Here is a 20,461-nt window from a genome sequence, read left to right on the forward strand (position 1 = left end):
TCAATTTATTTATGTCACTACTGTTGTGGTGAAAGGCTGGAAAGTGTCTTTTGGACGCATGCGCACTCAACTTTATGTTGCAGTAACCGGGATACTGCGTTTACATGTCACAAGTATCCCGGTTACTATCGGAATAAACCAGCTACAGTAACCTGGTTTCTAATAACCGGGATACTGCCATAACCGGGTTACTGCGTTTACATGCACCATCAAGAAACCAGGATACTCAAAAAACCCGATCATAACCGGGTTATTGATGTGCATGTAAACACACTCATTGTTGCTTTTGGTTTCAGACTGACAGATGATTTTCTTCTCTCCATGGTGACGTTGCCTGGAATGTTCCACAGTATGGCATTATTTTTATTATCTATCTCTACAGAAACAGCAGGGGACACCACAGGGTCAAGTTACAGGTCAGATCTGTGGAGAGGCGAGCCCACGCACAGTTATAATGCACGTTTTCAGGTCGACACAAACCCATGTTGTTGAGTAAATGCAAGATGGATACGTTTAATGCCACTCCGGGACATTCCAGACAAAACAATAACCTGCTTGTTTCTATGGAGATGTCACTGCTCTGCCTGGAATGTTCCGCAGTGTGACTTTAAACAGCTCGACTTCACATTTATTCAATCCCAGGTGGTTTTATAGCTCGAAAATACCTAGAAAAACAGACGTTCTGACTTGAGCGACGTCGCCTCTCCACAGATCTGACCTGTAACTTGGTCTGGTTTGGTCTCCGTGGAGATAGAAAGGTTTAATCCCATACTGTGAAACATCTCCACGGAGAAAAGCATCTGACGGACGCTCCACCAGAAAAGTTACACAATGCACAGACGGGTTCGGCTAAAACAAATATTGTTCAAATGCAGATTTCTGTTGGGATACAGTCAGTTCTTGGGTCTAGTTCCTAACAGAACATTTGTGAGTTTACCTTTTATATATTTCATGGTAAAGTTCAATAATCAACAGAAAAATCACCACATTCTAGAATATGAAAACCACCAAGTTGAAAAGTTCTCGTACTTTGACAGCGTCGTTTATCTCCTTGGCGTCGTGATAAGGCGGGGTCCTCATCAAACTCACGATGAGACGCTCGAACTTCCCCTTCGAACTTCCCCGTCAGCTCGTACTTCAGGTCCTCGATCAGATCCTGAAACCAGTAAAAAATGATCAGAATGAAACAAAATTCCCACTTGTCTTTACCGAATAAATGGTTAACTTGAAAACTACTGCTTCATTTTGAGATTTGATGATGTACAGACTAATAATAAAGGATTACTCAAACAAAACACAATGTCAGGTCTGATTATGAGGACGTAACAATGTACACAAGAGTTTATTTTGTGTAATATAAAACCTTTAACACAGGGGTGTCAAACTCATTTTGGTCCGGGGGCCGTATCCAACTGACTTTGATCCCAAAGGGGCCGGATCAGAAAACTCATGTCATATAAACCCCAAAAATAACAATAAGTTCAAATATTTGTTAGGAGAAACACAAATCTATGACAGAAATCTTTTTTAACTGATGAACTCTTTCTTTTACAAAATATTATATTATTATGAACAACCTGAAACTTTAAGAAAAATTCGATTTCAACACAGTGTTTTAACATTAAATTAGGAATAAGTCAATTTTTGTTGTAAAATTCTGCACTCGGTTCCACTTTTCTCATGTTGGACATTTTTCTGATGAGGGTGTCACGGTCAACAGTCAAAACGATCGTCCTTTAAGAGCGTTTGGAAAGAGACAAGTCTTCATTTGTGCTGCTCTGGTGGGAGGGGCCACGTACAGAGACGCTGGAGACGCTGCTGTGATAAACACCACAGAAAATTAACAATATTTTAATAGAAAATAGAATTAAAATATTTTAGTAGAAAATCAGCCGAGGGCCAGATTAAAGGTCTTGGAGTGCCGTTTCTGGCCCCCGGGCCGTATGTTTGACACCCCTGTCGTATATTAATTTTCCAATACCTGATCGGAACATAACGTCCGAGTCCGGATCGAGTCCACAGTCACGTGATCGAACCTACTTTTAAGTACACAGTCTACACTTGACTTAATTACATTTTACACTGAATACTTTTTACTTTTACTTCACTACATTTGAGAGCAGGTATTTGTACTTTGTAGGCCTACTGCACTTCATTTTTGAACAGGATGGAAAAGTAAAAGTATTGTTTTTATAGTTAAAGACATGTTTAAGGTTTATTTTGAACAAATTTGTAGCTTGAGCAAACACAAAAAATACAAAATTAAAAAGCCTGAATTGTTTCTGGCTTCAATCTGTCTCAAAATCACGACATTTGAAGCTTTATTAGACCTCAAAATCTGCGAGAAATACTTTTACTTTTTACTCTTTAAGTACATTTTTAAACAAGTACTTTAATACTTTAACTTAAGTTGATTTTTCATGTGATACTTTTACTTTTATTGAGTATTTCTTTGCTCTGGTGTCTGTACTTTTACTTAAGAAACAAGATTGTACTTCTTCTTTCTACTCTACATTTGAAGCTTTATTAAATCTCAAAATCTGCGAGAATTACTTTTACTTTTTACTCTTTAAGTACATTTTTAAACAGGTACTTTAAGCGTTTGGAAAGAGACAAGTCTTCATTTGTGCTGCTCTGGTGGGAGGGGCCACGTACAGAGACGCTGGAGACGCTGCTGTGATAAACACGCAGAAAATTACCAATATTTTAATAAAAAATATAATTTAAATATTTTAGTAGAAAATCAGCCGAGGGCCAGATTAAAGGTCTTGGAGGGCCGGATCTGGCCCCCGGGCCGCATGTTTGACACCTGTGCTTTAACAAATTATAATCTGTACAAAAAGCCGTACCTTTCCAAAGCTGCTCTTGTAGGCGGCGATGATTTCCTGTCTCTGGGCGTTGCTTCGTGATGTCACCAGGTCCAAGATGGCCTCTTTGTCGCTGCCTGAAATGAAAAGTTGTTTTGTGAATAACTGAGATTTATAATGTTTTCTGTTCACTTAGAGACTAGTAAATTATATGTGGGTACAGCTCTTATTCCGACAGACCACCACCCCGACATTCCGGCATTCCGAGGTTATAAACCGCCACTCCAACACTGACGTTTAATTGTCGGAGTGGCGTCATTTCCATTTTTTATCAAAGCACTAAGACTTTTTTTTTTTTTTCCTTGGTCAAAGTGGCGGCACTTGAGCTTTTTTTTCAAAATTTCACCATTCCGACACACAAGGAAATTATTAAAATGCGGTGCCGCTCGTTTCAGGACAATATTTTCACGTTTAGTCCTGGTTTTAGCTCTGGTTTTAGTCCTGGTTTTAGTTCTGATTTAGACCCGGTTTAGTCCTGGTTTTATTTCTGGATTAGTCCTGATTTTAGACCTGGTTTAGACCTGGTTTAGTTGTGATGTTGTCCTGGTTTATTCCTGGTTTAGACCAAGTTTAGACCTGGTTTAGTCCTGATTTTGTCCTGGTTCAGACTTGGTTTAGACCTGGCTCAGACTTGGTTTAGACCTGGCTCAGACTTGGTTTAGACCTGGCTCAGACTTGGTTTAGACCTGGCTCAGACTTGGTTTAGACCTGGCTCAGACTTGGTTTAGACCTGGCTCAGACTTGGTTTAGACCTGGCTCAGACTTGGTTTAGACCTGGTTTAGTTCCGGGTTAGAGTTACAAACATTTCCAGTACTCCACTTCCCGCTTCGTTTTGCAAACACAAACGTCATTTTTAAATCTTTGCCTCTTATCGTTGTGGCGGTGAATTACTTTGCGGCGCATAAACCTCGACGCAGATGCATGAATAAAAAACAACGGCGACAAGACGACGGCGGCAGAGTGCGTTGAGTCGACACAGAACTGAACTTCAGCGGAGTTTCTCGAGGTTTCCAAAGTTGCGTCTGCTGAGCCTTTACACTTTTTAATAACTGCTCTGGTTCCAGGTAGAAATCACGTTCACATCTGTTACGACCCGGCTCGTTTGGGTGAGGGAAGTAACACAAATAAAAACCATGATGTAAAATAGAATAAATTAAATAATGTTTAATTAACAGGAAGGTAAAAGGTAAATTAACAAAAGACTAAAAATATACAGAAAATCAAACTAAACTAAGGCTACGTTCAGACTGCAGGGCTTAACGCTCAATTCCGATTTTTTTGTGAAATCCGATGTTTTTGCGAGGTCGTTCACATTTCCAATTAAATGCGACTTGTCTGTGACTCCAGTGTGAACGGTAAACGGCCCGAAAGTGTCCCACATGTGACACTGGAGACACGACGACGTCAACCCCATGCGTCAACCGCAGCGAGCGTGTGTGTGTTTACGGAAGTTGTCCAAACATGGACGCAGCATCGAGCACCTGGAGATTTTACAGTTCCGGTTTCCGCCTGCTTCAGCGCAGAATAGTGACGTTTGTGTCTTGTTGATAACGTGTAGGTGGATGAATGCACTTTGGCCGTTCAGACTGAAGTCACATGTCAAAAGATCAGATATGTATCAGTTTTAGGAGCACATATCCAAGTGTCCTGGGTCACATTTGAAAAAATCGGATCTGTGCCGTTCAGACTGACATTAAAAATCATACAGGAACATAGAGGCCAAAAAATCAGATTTGGGTCACTTCAGGCTGCAGTCTGAACGCAGCCTTAGGCCGGGGTACACTGTGCGATTTTTGACCCTTTTTGAAAATCGAATCATGTGTCATGCTTCGTGTGCTTCGATTAATGACTCACAACCAGCTCGATCGACTGAAAATCATTGAAAAGTCGCCTCTCGTGAATTTCGCTCTGTTGAATACAGATACAAAGTGGCTCAGCATCCGCACATCTGTGGTTTTCTAATTCCGTGGTTTTCTTCTTCGTGGTTTTCTACTTCCGGAACAACAACTTTGACAACTCCGGTCGTTATGTGAACGTACAGTTGAGCAGGCAAATGCATCGGTTCGTTCAGTGTGAACATTCGTCTGTGAACTTTTCAGCATTTAAGCTGCAGTGACACGACTGAACGCAGTGTAGCCTTAGAAACAGAACAACAGAATAAACAGAGTTTTGTGCCACAAAAGGAGTCACGCAGGCTTACAAAAAACATGTGATAAAACTTAGGGACACACACTAAACTAAAACACAAGTTCCCCAAATTAAACCACATAAACCCACAAACAGAATCGAGTGACCAAATCAAAAAAGGCACAAAACAGAACTAAACTAAACTACACACACACAAAACAAAATGTCAGACTGCCACCAAGACCAGCAGCCCCGAACAGGTGCTGATAATCTCCTTAAATAGGGGGAGGTGGCTGCAGGTGAGGTGGGCGTCGACCTGCCCCACCAATCACAGACCAGGGCTCCTGCAGCAGGAATCAGGAGAACTTGGCAAAAATCACACAAATGAGAACCAAAGCCTGGGGCCGTAACACAAAGACAGATTGACAGATATAAATTTCCATCACAGCTTCTTTGTGCACTTCCTGTTTACAATACAGCAGCAGCAGGTTTTCTGTGTCCATTTATACACTAGTGCACAGTTTATGGATCAAATAAAAGAGCTGAAAGACTCATCACAGGAGGAGCACAACAATAACAAGAGCAGAGTAGAACCTCTCACGGATAAAACAGGAGTAAATTATTCATGATTGTTCATAGGAGAAGTTCATGCCCTTGTCAACGTGGAGCTAAGATTGTGATGTAGGTGAGATCAGGTCACAGTAACAGTGCAAAAAAAAAACAGACGTATAAACTAAGGCTGAACGATTTAGGGGGAAAAAACTGACTAACGTTGCGGATTGTGTCTAAATTTGCGATTTCTGTATTAATACCTGGATCCCGAATTTCAGACTCGGTCATAGCGTGATTCATAATGGGAAGGGTTAAAAAGTGAGCGTCAAACCTCCATGTTTGTTTTCCCAGTGGGACGTGTCTATTGTCAAAGTCGATCTTTTCACGTCTTTTGAACCATATCACTTTTGTTTCTGGTTCTGATATTGTCATATTTTAGTTTTGGGATTCGGACATCGTAATTGTGTAGTTGTTGGATCCTAACAGCAGAAAACAGGATTTGGAAGTTTGTGAATCAGATGTGTGTGATGCAAACCTCCGTTCAAACTGTTTCTCTTCCCAACGGAATTGAAAAATAGTGAAAGGTGAAGGCGATGGGCAGGATTGATCCACAGGAAGAACCAAAAAGGAAACATTTGACTGACTAAGAAATCATCCCGGGTTTGTAGAGAACATTTTGTATGTGGAGCGACGACAAAACAAAATCCTGTTTGTTAAGTGAGAGGAGCAGAAGACAAACAGACTGAGCTGCACTTTCTTGTTCTTGTGGTTTTACAGAAACATCACGTCTTGGTCTCTTTGCAGTGGAAGGTGTTTCTTGGTGAACAGTTGGTGCCTTTCGCTTTAGCGTTAATTTTTTAAATTCGTAACCGAGGTTGAGCGAGGGATCGGGATTTTGATTTGTCGACGCTCCACATACAAAATGTTCGCTGCAAATTCAGAATGATTTAGGCAGACAAAGTTTCCTTTTTGGTTCTTCCTGTGGATCAATCCTGCCCATCGCCTTCACCTTTCACTATTTTTCAATTCCATTGGGAAGAGAAACAGTTTGAACGGAGGTTTGAGTCACACACATCTGATTCACTTTTGCATTTATGAAGTTCGCAAACAAATTTCTCGAGCCATTTTCCGCTGTTAGGATCCAACAACCACACGATTACGATGTCCGAATCCCAAAACTAAAATATGACAATATCAGAACCAGAAACAAAAGTGATATGGTTCAAAAGACGTGAAAAGATCGACTTTGACAATAGACACGTCCCACTGGGAAAACAAACATGGAGGTTTGACGCTCACTTTTTCCGTGGGCCCTTCCCATTATGAATCACGCTATGACCGGACGTCTGAAATTCGGGATCCAGGTATTAATACAGAAATCGCAAATTTAGACACAATCCTGCAACGTTAGTCAGTTTTTTCCCCCTAAATCGTTCAGCCTTAGTTTATACGTCTGTTTTTTTTTTGCACTGTTACTGTGACCTGATCTCACCTACATCACAATCTTAGCTCCACGTTGACAAGGACATGAACTTCTCCTATGAACAATCATGAATAATTTACTCCTGTTTTATCCGTGAGAGGTTCTACTCTGCTCTTGTTATTGTTGTGCTCCTCCTGTGATGAGTCTTTCAGCTCTTTTATTTGATCCATAAACTGTGTACTAGTGTATAAATGGACACTGAAAACCTGCTGCTGCTGTATTGTAAACAGGAAGTGCACAAAGAAGCTGTGATGGAAATTTATATCTGTCAATCTGTCTTTGTGTTACGGCCCCAGGCTTTGGTTCTCATTTGTGTGATTTTTGCCAAGTTCTCCTGATTCCTGCTGCAGGAGCCCTGGTCTGTGATTGGTGGGGCAGGTCGACGCCCACCTCACCTGCAGCCACCTCCCCCTATTTAAGGAGATTATCAGCACCTGTTCGGGGCTGCTGGTCTTGGTGGCCAGTCTGCCATTTTGTTTTGTGTGTGTGTAGTTTAGTTTAGTTCTGTTTTGTGCCTTTTTTGATTTGGTCACTCGATTCTTTTTGAGGGTTTATGTGGTTTAATTTGGGGAACTTGTGTTTTAGTTTAGTGTGTGTCCCTAAGTTTTATCACATGTTTTTTGTAACCCTGCGTGACCCCTTTTGTGGCACAAAACTCTGTTTATTCTGTTGTTCTGTTTCTAAGGCTGCGTTCAGACTGCAGCCTGAAGTGACCCAAATCAGATTTTTTGGCTTCTATGTTCCTGTATCTGATTTTTTAATGACAGTCTGAACGGCACAGATCCGATTTTTTCAAATGTGACCCAGGACACTTGGATATGTGCTCCTAAAACTGATACATATCTGATCTTTTGACATGCGACTTCAGTCTGAACGGCCAAAGTGCATTCATCCACCTACACGTTATCAACAAGACACAAACGTCACTATTCTGCGCTGAAGCAGGCGGAAACCGGAACTGTAAAATCTCCAGGTGCTCAATGCTCACGTCCATGTTTGGACAACTTCCGTAAACACAGAGCAGCTCGCTGCGGTTGACGCATGGGGTTGACGTCATCGTGTCTCCAGTGTCACATGTCTGAATCCCAAAACTAAAATATGACAATATCAGAACCAGAAACAAAAGTGATATGGTTCAAAAGACGTGAAAAGATCGACTTTGTCAATAGACGCATCCCACTGGGAAAACAAACATGGCGGTTTGATGCTCACTTTTTCTGAGGATCCTTCCCAGTGTGAACTGCACGATGCATGTACATGATTCTGTTGAAATGGACGTTCAGACTCTGTGGTCGTGTCGTGTGGTTGTAAAGACTCACCGATGCCCTTCATGGCGTTGTACAGGGCCTCTGCGTCTGCGGTGGGGTCGAAGTCCGCGGCATCGGTGATTGTCCCTCTGAACACCTGCAAGAGCCAAACACAACCATAAGGACGGAGATCATGAAGCTCCTCTGTGTTTTTAAAGTCCATACAGCTTCACCAGGAACCAGTCCAGAGCTTAACTATGATTTTACTATGAGGCAAAGCAACTTCAGCTCCATCAGGCCACTGTTCATGTACAGTGTTGTGGAGGAACAGATTACATGTACCGGAGTTATGTAATCAGAGTACAAATGACGAGTAACTGTATTCAGTTACAGTTACTGTTTCAGTGAGTGGTAATTGGATTACAGTTACTTTGTTGAAATAAATGAATTACACAGCGGTATTTTCCTGTTTTCACATTTTGTGCTAAACCAGGACTAAACCAGGACTAAAACCAGGACTAAAACCAGGTCTAAACCAGGTCTAAAACCAGGACTAAAACCAGGACTAAACCAGGACTAAAGCAGGACTAAAACCAGGACTAAAGCAGGACTAAACCAGGACTAACCAGGACTAAAAGCAGGACTAAAAAAGCAGGACTAAAATCAGGACTAAAGCAGGACTAAAATCAGGACTAAACCAGGACTAAACCAGGACTAAAACCAGGACTAAACCAGGACTAAAACCAGGTCTAAACCAGGGCTAAAACCAGGTCTAAACCAGGACTAAAAAACCAGGGCTAAAACCAGGGCTAAAACCAGGGCTAAAACAGGACTAAAACCAGGACTAAACCAGGACTAAACCAGGACTAAACCAGGTCTAAACCAGGGCCAATTTGAAGAGAACAAACAAGAATTTTCAGGATGTGATTGTTACATTCATGTCGTTTTAAAAAGCACGACAATATCAAGTAATCCAAAGTATTCAGATTACTTTACTCACTTTAAGTAATTTAATGGATTACGTTACAAACTACATTCTGGGATATGTAATCTGTAATCTGTAGGGGATTACATTTTAAAAGTCACCTTCCCAACACTGTTCATGTGGATGGATAAATGTGATGGGTTTGTGTCTACTGTAGTTTACCACCAGCAGGGGGCGACTGGGACCAAAAAAAACACCCTGGAATTTTACCCCACAAACCTGCCTAAGGAAAAAACTGGCCCCACAGTTGACCGACTGTTCCGGACTTTGCCAAAACACGCGCATTGCCAGTCCGCCCCTGACCTCCAGCGACCGTCGGCCCCTCTGACCACCAGCAGCACAAGAATCAGCACAGAAGGAAACATGAGTGAGAAGCTTTGATCACAATAAACTTTACTAAAACTCTTTAAAATAAACTGATCTAAAAGAATCTGATCATATAAAAAAGATGTCAGAATAATTTTATTATCCCATATTTGCTAAATACTTGTGTGATATTCTAGGCCTATGAGTTAACCATTTATGTACTACAATTCTTTGATTTATAATGTACCAATCACTTGTCACTTGTTGAATAACCTCTGTGTGTTTGACAACTGTGTGCAGTGTCCTGTCGCTCTAGTGAACCTCGAGATGATTCCTCACATGAAGCCAACTCCCACTGTCACACATGCAAGAGTTATGATGGTGTCTGACCTAAGGCACCTCCTGATTGTTAATCATGTTTTATGTGTTTGTACTATGCTTAGCTGCATCAGTTTCTTATTATGTCTTTGCTGTTTCCCCTTCCCCTTGAGAATTATCATTCTGTAACTAGGGCCTCCTAATGAAATAAAAGGAGGAGAACGGCCTTGAGTCATCAGAACGTGTGGAGACTGTTGGTTTTGATGCCCACTCTCTGCCCGTTCTCCTCGCGAGTAAAACTGAATTAATCTCTTGTCTTTCTACTTGTTTTTTAATGTTTAGATAAACCTAACAAAAGCCCTCACTACTACTTCACGTTAACATTTTCTCAGTCTGGTCAGAAGGTCTGAGGCACATGAGCGTAACAGGAGGAGGTCAGTGCCTCTCGTGGATCCATCATGAGTGAACATTCATCACTTTATTGACTGAGAAGGATCAGGACCTTCCTAAGATGGACTCTGAGGGACGCTGAGGGTGCAGGCACGGCTCAGTTACGGCGCAAACTAAACACACACTCAAGAGGATTAAAGAAGCAATCGAAATACGGAAACGTGCCCACAGGACTGTAAACCGGGACGAGGGGCTTTTTTACTCTCACACACCTGGGATACTGTCCTGAGGAAGTGGGACTGCAGGTGGCGCTGTCGTCCTGCCTCCACCGGTAGGAAGACAGCGCCAAAACCTGTTTAAATCAGCCGACCAGACACGTCACAGCAACATCACGTGACTCTGAGGAAGACGCCAGTGAGCCGTCGAAACTGTCAGGTATGAAATAACACTCTAGGTCTGAAGAAAAGAACCTAATAACATAAACACACACTCACTCTACAATGTGTCGCTCATGTCATAGAAATAAACATTGTCCTGGTCAATATTTTTTGTAGACGAAAAAGTGTATTAATTATGGTGAAATGCATTATGGGAACACGGACTTGGACTAAAGACTAAAACAAAGTGTGGGCCTGTGCTGGAGACTGAAGACCGATAGAGCAGTGTTTCCCAAACTTTTTTTCTGGGGATCCATATTTTAAAAGTCAATAGACATTATTGGTAAATCACAAAATAAAGTTGGATTTGCCCATTATTGAACATTAATGAGGATATTTTATTGTTGACTGAGTGATTGTGTCTCTGAACAAGTATTACTCAAGTTTTAAACAATGAAAAACAATAACTGAAGCAGCAATAAAAGGATCCATAAGTCGCCTACAGTATTTGGACATTAAATGTTGCCCTGTATGTTCAGTGTTTTCCACAGAAAACTGGTGAGGCGAGGCGGTGCTGCCGAAAAAGTGTGGAGTGAGTGGGGCAACGACCGTAGTTTTGTGAGGATTCTCGTGGTTCGGAGGAACGTAGACAAGGCGCGGCCCACTTATGTTAATAGGTTCTTTTTTCAGACCAAGAGTTTGTTTTCATACCTGACAGTTTCGACTGCTCACTAGCGTCTTCCTCGGAGTCATGTGATGTTGCTGTAATAATTTATGCAGGGCCCACTTGTTGTCAAGGCGGCCACCTTAACTATTTGCAGACCTACATGCAGATTGTGACAAGGGCTTCCAAATAAAATCTCTTGTGACCCACCTGAGACCCAGTCTCACACTGCGACAGAGGATCAGTGTGGTGGATCCCTCTGCCACCGCTCCATAGTGTCAGTATGATTTAATTTTCATTATTATTTACAGTAAGTTAATTACACTACACATAATTTAATTCCGTTATTTAGACTTATGTTCTAATTTGATTGCACGCATTTTAGTTAATATAAGTCTAATTTACTTACACTTGTTCTTTTTGTTTTTTTGAGCACCGGACGGACGGACCCTGGGAGAGACCATCAGGACGCAAAGGGGGGGAGCACTATTTAGTTTGTTTTTACTAAGTTAATTTGTTTAGTTTGTGTTAAGGTCACATTATTATCACTTATTATTTTCTGTATTATAATTATTTGCTTTTTTGTTTACTTTGATTAAGTTATTGGTTTAGTTAGTTAATTAGTGTAATTCCTCCCTCTTGTGTTTAGCTTTAGTTGGTCCTCAGGTATTTAAACACACCTGTTCCTTTGTCTGGTTGGGTTAGTTTTGTTCTGTTCAGTTTGATTTTGAGTTACCCCAGTTGGGCCCAGCTTTTTTGTTAATAATTTGCCTAATTTGAGCCTTTGTTAAATTATATCTTTTTTGGCTTTATTAAATTTAAACTTATTTTTATACCTTGTCTTTGCCTTTCTGTTTGGTCCACTACAATCAGATTTAAAAATCCAGCTATCGTTCCACTATCGACTGAACACCATGTACACTACAGAGTTCAGTCATATGAGGTTTACAGTCCTGACTGCAGCTGCTCTGCACCAGGCAAACGGCCAAAATACTCCCTACACTCTGCACATGCTCAGTCCGCCCCTCTGTCCCTGTCTCCTGTCACTCGTCTGAACAGCTGTAAGGCCTGAGACGACCGGCAACAGCAAACACAAGCCCCTGGCAACGCAAACTGACCACCAACCCACTTATTCACACACTCACACACTCACCCACACACACACTCACACACTCACTCTGCAGTGGAAACGGAATTGGTTAATAATTAAGTAAAAGTGCAGATACCAGAGCAAAAATAAATCTCCAGAGTTTGTGTGTTAATTAACCACGTGTGAATGAAACAAAACACAACTCCAGGTCTGTTTGTGACGAGGAAACGACATCAGAACAGAGATCTTTAATATTTGATGGACAGAACATTGGGACAAAAGACTGAAACACAACACTTAAGAACCACACGTAAACTCACACACACACACACACACACACACACACACACACACACACACACACACACACGCAGAGCTCGAATGTGTGGACAAACACGCCAACAGAGAACCAGCTGCACATTTATAAAACAGATGCTCTTCCTGTCACAATCAGACACACCCCAGAATGTCACTAGAATAAAATAAAAAAGAGCTAAAATATCAGATCGAGAAGTGAAAAAAACTTTGGTAAAAAACACATGAGCCCAAACCCAGAAACACTGAGAGTGAATCCGACGTAATCCAAGTTTTATCTGGACACCGTCTCCTCCACTGATCACATCTATGTCACTTTTTATGGTGCTAATACTTCTACTACTACTACTACTACTGCTATTACTACTACTACTACTACTACTATTTCTACCACAACTACAACTGCTGCTACTATTACTACAACTACTCCTACTACTCCTACAACTACTGCTGTTGCTGCTACTACTACTACTATAACTGCTACTACCACTATTACTACAGCAGCTACTACAACTACTACTACTAGAACTACTACTACAACTGCTGCTGCTACTACTACTAAAAAACTACTACTACTACTACTCTAACTGCTACTGCTGCTGCTACACTATTACTACTACTACTATAACTCCTACTACTACTACTATTATAACTCCTCCTCCTCCTACTACTACTTTTATTCCTACTACTACTATAACTCCTCCTCCTCCTTCTACTACTACTACTACTACTACTACTACTACTACTACTACTACTACTACTACTACTACTACTACTACTACTTAGACTTAGACAAACTTTATGGATCCACAAAATAAATTATTTGGACACAGCATCTCAAACATCACATTATAATATAATAACAAAGAGTTATTATATTATAATGTGATGAGTGAGCTACTGTGTCTACTACTACTACTACTACTACTACTACTACTACTACTACTACTACTACTGCTGCTGCTGTTACTACTACTATTACTGGCTAGTGCTCATACTACAACTTACAACCACAACATGTGCTGCTACTACAGCTGCAAATACTATATGGTATCTAAAATACTAGTATTGGATATTGAACAAATACCTCAAACTCATTTGGATCATTTTTTCCTTAACTTGTGTTTAAAGAAAATAAATCATATTCAGTTTCTTCCTTTGTATCAGTTTCAGTATCAGCAGATACTTAAAGCCAAAGTATTGACACTGGTATTGGAGCAGAAAAACTTGGATTGGTGCATCAATAGTTGCAGGCTCCAAAAATCTTCTATGTCAGTTATGTTTTAAAAGTATCTATTCTGTTCTTTGGTTTTAGTCCCAGTCTAGTCCTGGTCTAGTCTCAGTCTAGTCTCAGCCTAGTCTCAATCTAGTCTTGGTCTAGTCCTGGTCTAGTCTCAGTCTAGTCTCAGTCTAGTCTCAGTCTAATCCTGTTTCTAGTCCCAGTCTAGTCTCAGTCTAGTCTTGGTCTAGTCCTGGTCTAGTCTCAATCTAGTCTCAGTCTAGTCCCAGGTTAGTGTCAGTCTAGTCTTTGTCTAGTCCTGGTCTAGTCCTGGTCTAGTTTCCGTCTAGTCCTGGTCCAGTCCTGGTCTGGTCTGTACTCACCATGTTTGTGCAGATGTGGGGTCTTGGCTGAATCAGAGAATCTGTAAAACAAAGGTTGACACATGATGAGTTTGCAGTGTTTCCTCTGCACGCGTCATCAGAACATCTAATATTACACTGCAGCAGCTCTGGACAGACTCTGGACAGACTCTGGACAGACTCTGGACAGACTCTGGACAGACTCTGGACAGGCTCTGGACAGGCTCTGGACAGGACTCTGGACAGACTCTGGACAGACTCTGGACAGACTCTGGACAGGCTCTGGACAGACTCTGGACAGACTCTGGACAGACTCTGGACAGACTCAGACTCTGGACAGGCTCTCTCTGGACAGACTCTGGACAGACAGACTCTGGACAGACTCTAGACTCTGGACAGACTCTGACAGACAGACTCTGGACAGACTCTGGACAGACTCTGGACAGACTCTCTGGACAGACTCTGGACAGGCTCTGGACAGGACTCTGGACACTCTGGACTCTGGACAGACTCTCTGGACAGACTCTGGACACTCTGGACAGACTCTGGACAGGACTCTGGACAGGACTCTGGACAGACAGCTCTGGACAGACAGACTCTGGACAGACTCTGGACACTCTGGACAGAGGACTCTGGACAGGACTCTGGACAGACTCTAGACAGACTCTGGACAAGCTCTGGACAGGCTCTAGACAGACTCTGGACAGACTCTGGACAGACTCTGGACAGACTCTGGACAGACTCTGACAGACTCTAGACAGACTCTAGACAGACTCTGGACAGACTCTAGACTCTGGACAGACTCTGGACAGACTCTGGACAGACTCTGGACAGACTCTGGACAGACTCTGGACAGACTCTGGACAGACTCTGGACAGACTCTGGACAGACTCTGGACAGACTCTGGACAGACTCTGGACAGGCTCTGGACAGGACTCTAGACAGGACAGACTCTGGACAGACTCTGGACAGACTCTGGACAGACTCTGGACAGACTCTGGACAGACAGACTCTCTCTGGACAGACAGACTCTAGACTCTGGACAGACTCTGGACAGAGGACTCTGGACAGACTCTGGACAGACAGACTCTGGACAGGGACTCTGGACAGACTCTGGACAGACTCTGGACAGACTCTGGACAGACTCTGGACAGACAGACTCTGGACAGACTCTGGACAGAGACAGACTCTGGACACTCTGGACAGACTCTGGACAGACTCTGGACACTCTGGACTCTGGACACTCTGGGACTCTGGACAGACTCTGGACAGACTCTGGACAGACTCTGGACAGACTCTGGACAGACTCTGGACAGGACTCTGGACAGACTCTGACTCTGACAGACAGACTCTGGACAGGACTCTGGACAGACTCTGGACAGACAGGCTCTGGACAGGCTCTGGACAGACTCTGGACAGACTCTGGACAGGCTCTGGACAGACTCTGGACAGACTCTGGACAGGCTCTGGACAGACTCTGGACAGACTCTGGACAGACAGACTCTGGACAGACTCTGGACAGACTCTGGACAGACCTCAGACTCTCAGACTCTGGACAGACTCTGGACAGACTCTGGACAGACTCTGGACAGACTCTGACAGACTCTGGACAGACTCTGGACAGACTCTAGACAGACTCTGGACAGACTCTGGACAGACTCTGGACAGACTCTAGACAGACTCTGGACAGACTCTGGACAGACTCTGGAGGCTCTAGACAGGCTCTGGACAGACTCTGGACAGACTCTGGACAGGCCCGGAGACACAAATTTAGGGAACTGGGGCAAGAAAACCTCACATAAACCCCCTCTAATATAAATGAATAGGAAAAGGGTCAAATTCTAGGCCCCTAAGACCCCGGGCCCTGGACAACAGACGCTTTTGCCCCCCAGTGCCGACTCGCCTGGCTCAAGGAATATTCCAGATTATTCACAAGTATTTAACACACACTCTGTTCCACCTTGTGATGTCACGTGGTAATACAAGAAGTGCTCCACTGCGGTTTTTAAACTCCAGACACCTTCACTAGAATCATTTGGATCATTTTCAGCCCTGGAATTGTAAATCTCTACTGAACTAAAGGTAAAAGAAGTTTGAAAACAACAGCGTCATGACATCACAAGGTGGAACAGAGCATTTTGAGCTTTGGAGAGTTACTCAAAACACAACTCCGGGTTTGTTTTTGAGGAGGGAACAACATTAGAACGTGACTTAAACCTCACAAGAGTCAATTTTGCGTAATATAAACTCTCTAAGGCAAACACAGATGAACATGCAAACTCCTTTTTATTATTATTACTTATTTTTCTATTTTATTTTGACTTGTGCATTAACATTTATATAATTATGCTTTACTTTGACCCCAGTCTCTTGCTCTTTTTTTCATTTACATTTTTACTCTTTGTTGTTATATTCTATTGAGTCTTTGTGCGGTCGAGGAATTGAACCCATGACCTTCTGGCTCTGACATGACGGTGCTAACTACTTTGCCACTGTGACACTGTTACGGGAACTGAACGTTTACATCAGAAAACTTTTACCTCATTTGGGCCGTTCAGAAAACAGTTTGTGAGATGTTTAAACTTACGATCTCTTGACTCCTGCATCTTCATTTTCACGTTTAGTTTCTTAGCTGTTTTACTTAAAGCTGCATTGTGTAACTTTTCTGGTGGAGGCTCCGTCAAACGCTCGTCTCCATGGAGATTTATGGCTTTGTCTGGAATTCTATGTTCCATCTGATCTATCTTCATGGAGATTTTCTAGGTATTTTTGAGCTCTAAAACCACCTGTAATTGAATAAATGTAAAGTCGAGCTGTTTAATGTCACACTGCGGAACATTCCAGACAAGGACATGTCCATAATAACAAAACGTTGCATATTGCAGTGTGTGTGGGAGTGTCCAGACCTTGAGCTTCTAGTCTAAACTGATTTTGTTTTCGTCTTATCTCTGAGTATAAATGCTGTGGTGTCCTCGTTGCCATTGTCTCAAACTTTATTTGTAAAAAGAAAAAAAAAACCTGAAGTTGTGTTTTTTGTGTTTTTTAAACTCTACACACCTTCACTAGAATCATTCGGATCACTTCAGGCCTGGAATTGCCGATCTCTCTCTACAGAGCTAAAGGTAAAAGTGGCTGTTAAAAACTGTTGAAAACTACTACTTCATGACATCACAAGGTGGACCAGAGCATTTAGAGCAAGGGTGTCAAACTCATTTTGGTCCGGGGGTCGTATCCAACTGACTTTGATCCCAAAGGGGCCGGATCAGAAAACTCATGTCATATAAACCCCAAAAATAACAATAAGTGCAAATATTTGTGCAGAGAAACACAAATCTATTGACAGAAATCTTTTTTAATTGATGAACTCTTTCTTTTACAAAATATTATAATATTATGAACAACCTGAAACTTTAAGAAAAATACAATTTCAGCACAGTGTTTTAACATTATATTAGGAATAATTAGGTTTTTCTTGTAAAATCCTGCTCTCGGCTCCACTTTTCTCATGTTGGACATTTTTCTGATGAGGGTGTCACGGTCAACAGTCAAAACGATCGTCCTTTAAGAGCGTTTGGAAAGAGACAAGTCTTCATTTGTGCTGCTCTGGTGGGAGGGGCCACGTACAGAGACGCTGGAGACGCTGCTGTGATAAACACCACAGAAAATTAACAATATTTTAATAGAAAATATCATTAAAATATTTAAGTAGAAAATCAGCCGAGGGCCAGATTAAAGGTCTTGGAGGGCCGGATCTGGCCCCCGGGCCTTATGTTTGACACCTGTGATTTAGAGCTTTGGAGATGTAAAAAACAGACTAAGAAACTAAATGAAACAAAACACAACTCCTGGTCTGTTTTTGAGGAGTAACAACATTACAACATGACTTAAAGCTCACACTAATCAGTTCTGTGTGATATAGAACCTTGACGCTGAGTTACAGGTCAGATCTGTGGAAAGGCGCTCCCTCTCACAGTGAGAATGCACGATATTCAATGCATTTTTGAGTAATAAAAATACACGCAGTGGACAGTCTGACATGTCCGACCGAGAGGAGGAACCAGGGACGACCCAGGACACGCTGGAGGGACTATGTCTCTGGTCTGACCTGGGAACACCTCAGGGCCCCTTGGAGGAGCTGGCGGAAGTGTCTGGGGTGAAGGAAGTCTGGGAGTCCCTGCTTAGACTGATGCCCCCGCGTCCCGGTCCCGGATAAGCGGAAGAAATTTGATGGATGGACGACACGACCTCACAAATATCTCATCACCGACAAGCAAAGACAAATCTGCTACAAACTTCTACATCACTGTTTTCCACTAAACAATCATCTTAGAAGAACAATGGACACAAACTGAAAAATGAAACCAGCTCTCACTTATTTTGGACCTGCCCAGACTCAATTCAGGTCCAAACAATTCATAAAACATCTGGAGGGGGGTTTAGCTGATCATGTCTCCACCAAAAACTGAAAACATGAGAAGTGCTGCAGAGGAAATCTTTGGTAAATGGATCGCAGCTTCTTCTTTTAAACATTTATTGTCAAAATTTAAGCTTTATCTGACTAGCTGAGTCATGGAAGAAATATATGTGACCATTTTTAAGATTATACCACCGATTCAGAGCTAATAAGTTTGTAATAAATCTGAAAACAAAATGAATAAGCTGATGAAACAAAACACAACTCCAGGTCTGTTTGTGAAGAGGAAATTACATTAAATCATAGATCAGAAAATGGCGTAATACGGGCTCTTTAATGACGTGGACTCGTCACGTTTACGTTCGGAATTATTGACCATTTTCTCCTTAAATGTTTTTACCAGCCACTTCGCTCGCACGGACGGAGAAAACGTGTCTATTTATGGCAAGAACTGCGTCTGAAACTCTCCGCACGAACTTAAATCATCGCGTTTCTTTTATTTTTAATCAATTTCGTCTGTTAAAACGTGAATAATTTGCATACGTAAAATACTGCTAAGTTTGTTTAAGGCATCGCTCTTTCCTAAAATAGCCCGTTACATTTGGAGAAAGGGTTTAGGGCCCCGGGACACGCCCATTAAAAACCAAAAAAACTAAGAGTTAAAACACACGCGAACCAACAAACGTAACTTTTAAACCGCGAATCTGCTTCCAAACGCGATTTTTTCTGATCATTTCATCGCATTTCCACTTTTGGTTCAATGACATAGCGGTGTGCGTGGGGGGAGAGAGCCGCTCGCAGACTTTGGCACGTAAAAACTGACGCATTACGCACGACTTTCGCTAGCGGTTCGTCTCACGTGCAAGAATTTACGTAAAAAAAGAAAAAAAAGAAAAGAAAAACTCACGAAAACGTCGCGTGGGTGCCGGTGCGGGGCTTACCTCGTGTCGCGGTGCGCCTCCGAGCCGCAGAGTGTCCCAGTGAACCCGGTGTGCGGACTCTGCGTCTGGAGCAGGAGGGGGGGGGGGGCGTGCGTAAACTGACGTGGCTCCGCTGTGACGCACGGCGCTCTCCACTGCAGAGGTGCCGGTAAGTGCGGGACAGAGTGACGGGACAGCGGCGATCTGAGACGGGGAACAAACCTGAGTACTTCTTCCGGCACTTCCCGTTACGTTACTTAAGTAAAAGTACAAATACAAAGCAAAAAACACAGCAAAAACGTGTTAAAATTGACTCTCACGTCATAATTTTTCACATTTTCTCTGGGTTTTTGTGAGTCCAATCTGTTCTAGAGTTAATTTATCATTTTGTGTCAGTGTTAATGAAGTAACACTGGACCAAAGTTGCTGTTTAACTCCAAAATCAAGAGTTATGTTCACGTTTTGAGAGTAAACAAAACAGATAACACTTTGTAGAGTTATCCTGAATTAGCTAAACAACACAGAGTTTACACTTTGTTTTAGTTAATTTAAGATGAATTTCTGTTCAAAACTGGTTCAAACTCGTCTTCACCGCAAAAAGTAAAATCTAGTCAAGTTTAAATGACTTAAATTAAGAAAGTTTTATCATGATTTGAGTAAATTTGAGTAAATTATCTTAGTTTGATTCATGAGACGGTTTCACTTTGTTCCGGCTTTAAATCCTCGATCTGGGGAATCGTCGCCAACACAGAACGTCTGTCTTCGTCTACGTCCGTCTCGACGCTTTGTTTACTGTTGTGCTGAAACACAAAAGGGACACAGAC

The 20,461-nt window shown here is 42.2% G+C and overlaps 1 protein-coding gene across 1 annotated transcript in view; it reads right to left on the reverse strand.

The window, feature by feature from the left end:
* The window catches only part of anxa6 (annexin A6), a 61,042-nt gene extending 41,316 nt beyond the window's left edge, over positions 1-19,726 (reverse strand). Inside the window, 6 exon segments of the mRNA XM_055160072.1 lie at positions 1,030-1,110; positions 1,112-1,156; positions 2,850-2,944; positions 8,350-8,434; positions 14,325-14,365; positions 19,659-19,726. Coding sequence (XP_055016047.1) covers positions 1,030-1,110; positions 1,112-1,156; positions 2,850-2,944; positions 8,350-8,434; positions 14,325-14,327 — 309 coding nt within the window. The 5' untranslated portion in view covers positions 14,328-14,365; positions 19,659-19,726.
* Between the last annotated feature and the right edge of the window lie 735 nt (positions 19,727-20,461).

The sequence above is a fragment of the Boleophthalmus pectinirostris genome, unplaced genomic scaffold (assembly GCF_026225935.1).
Source record: "Boleophthalmus pectinirostris isolate CB_2022bp ecotype Guang Dong unplaced genomic scaffold, ASM2622593v1 HiC_scaffold_3, whole genome shotgun sequence".
Lineage (NCBI taxonomy): Eukaryota > Metazoa > Chordata > Actinopteri > Gobiiformes > Gobiidae > Boleophthalmus > Boleophthalmus pectinirostris.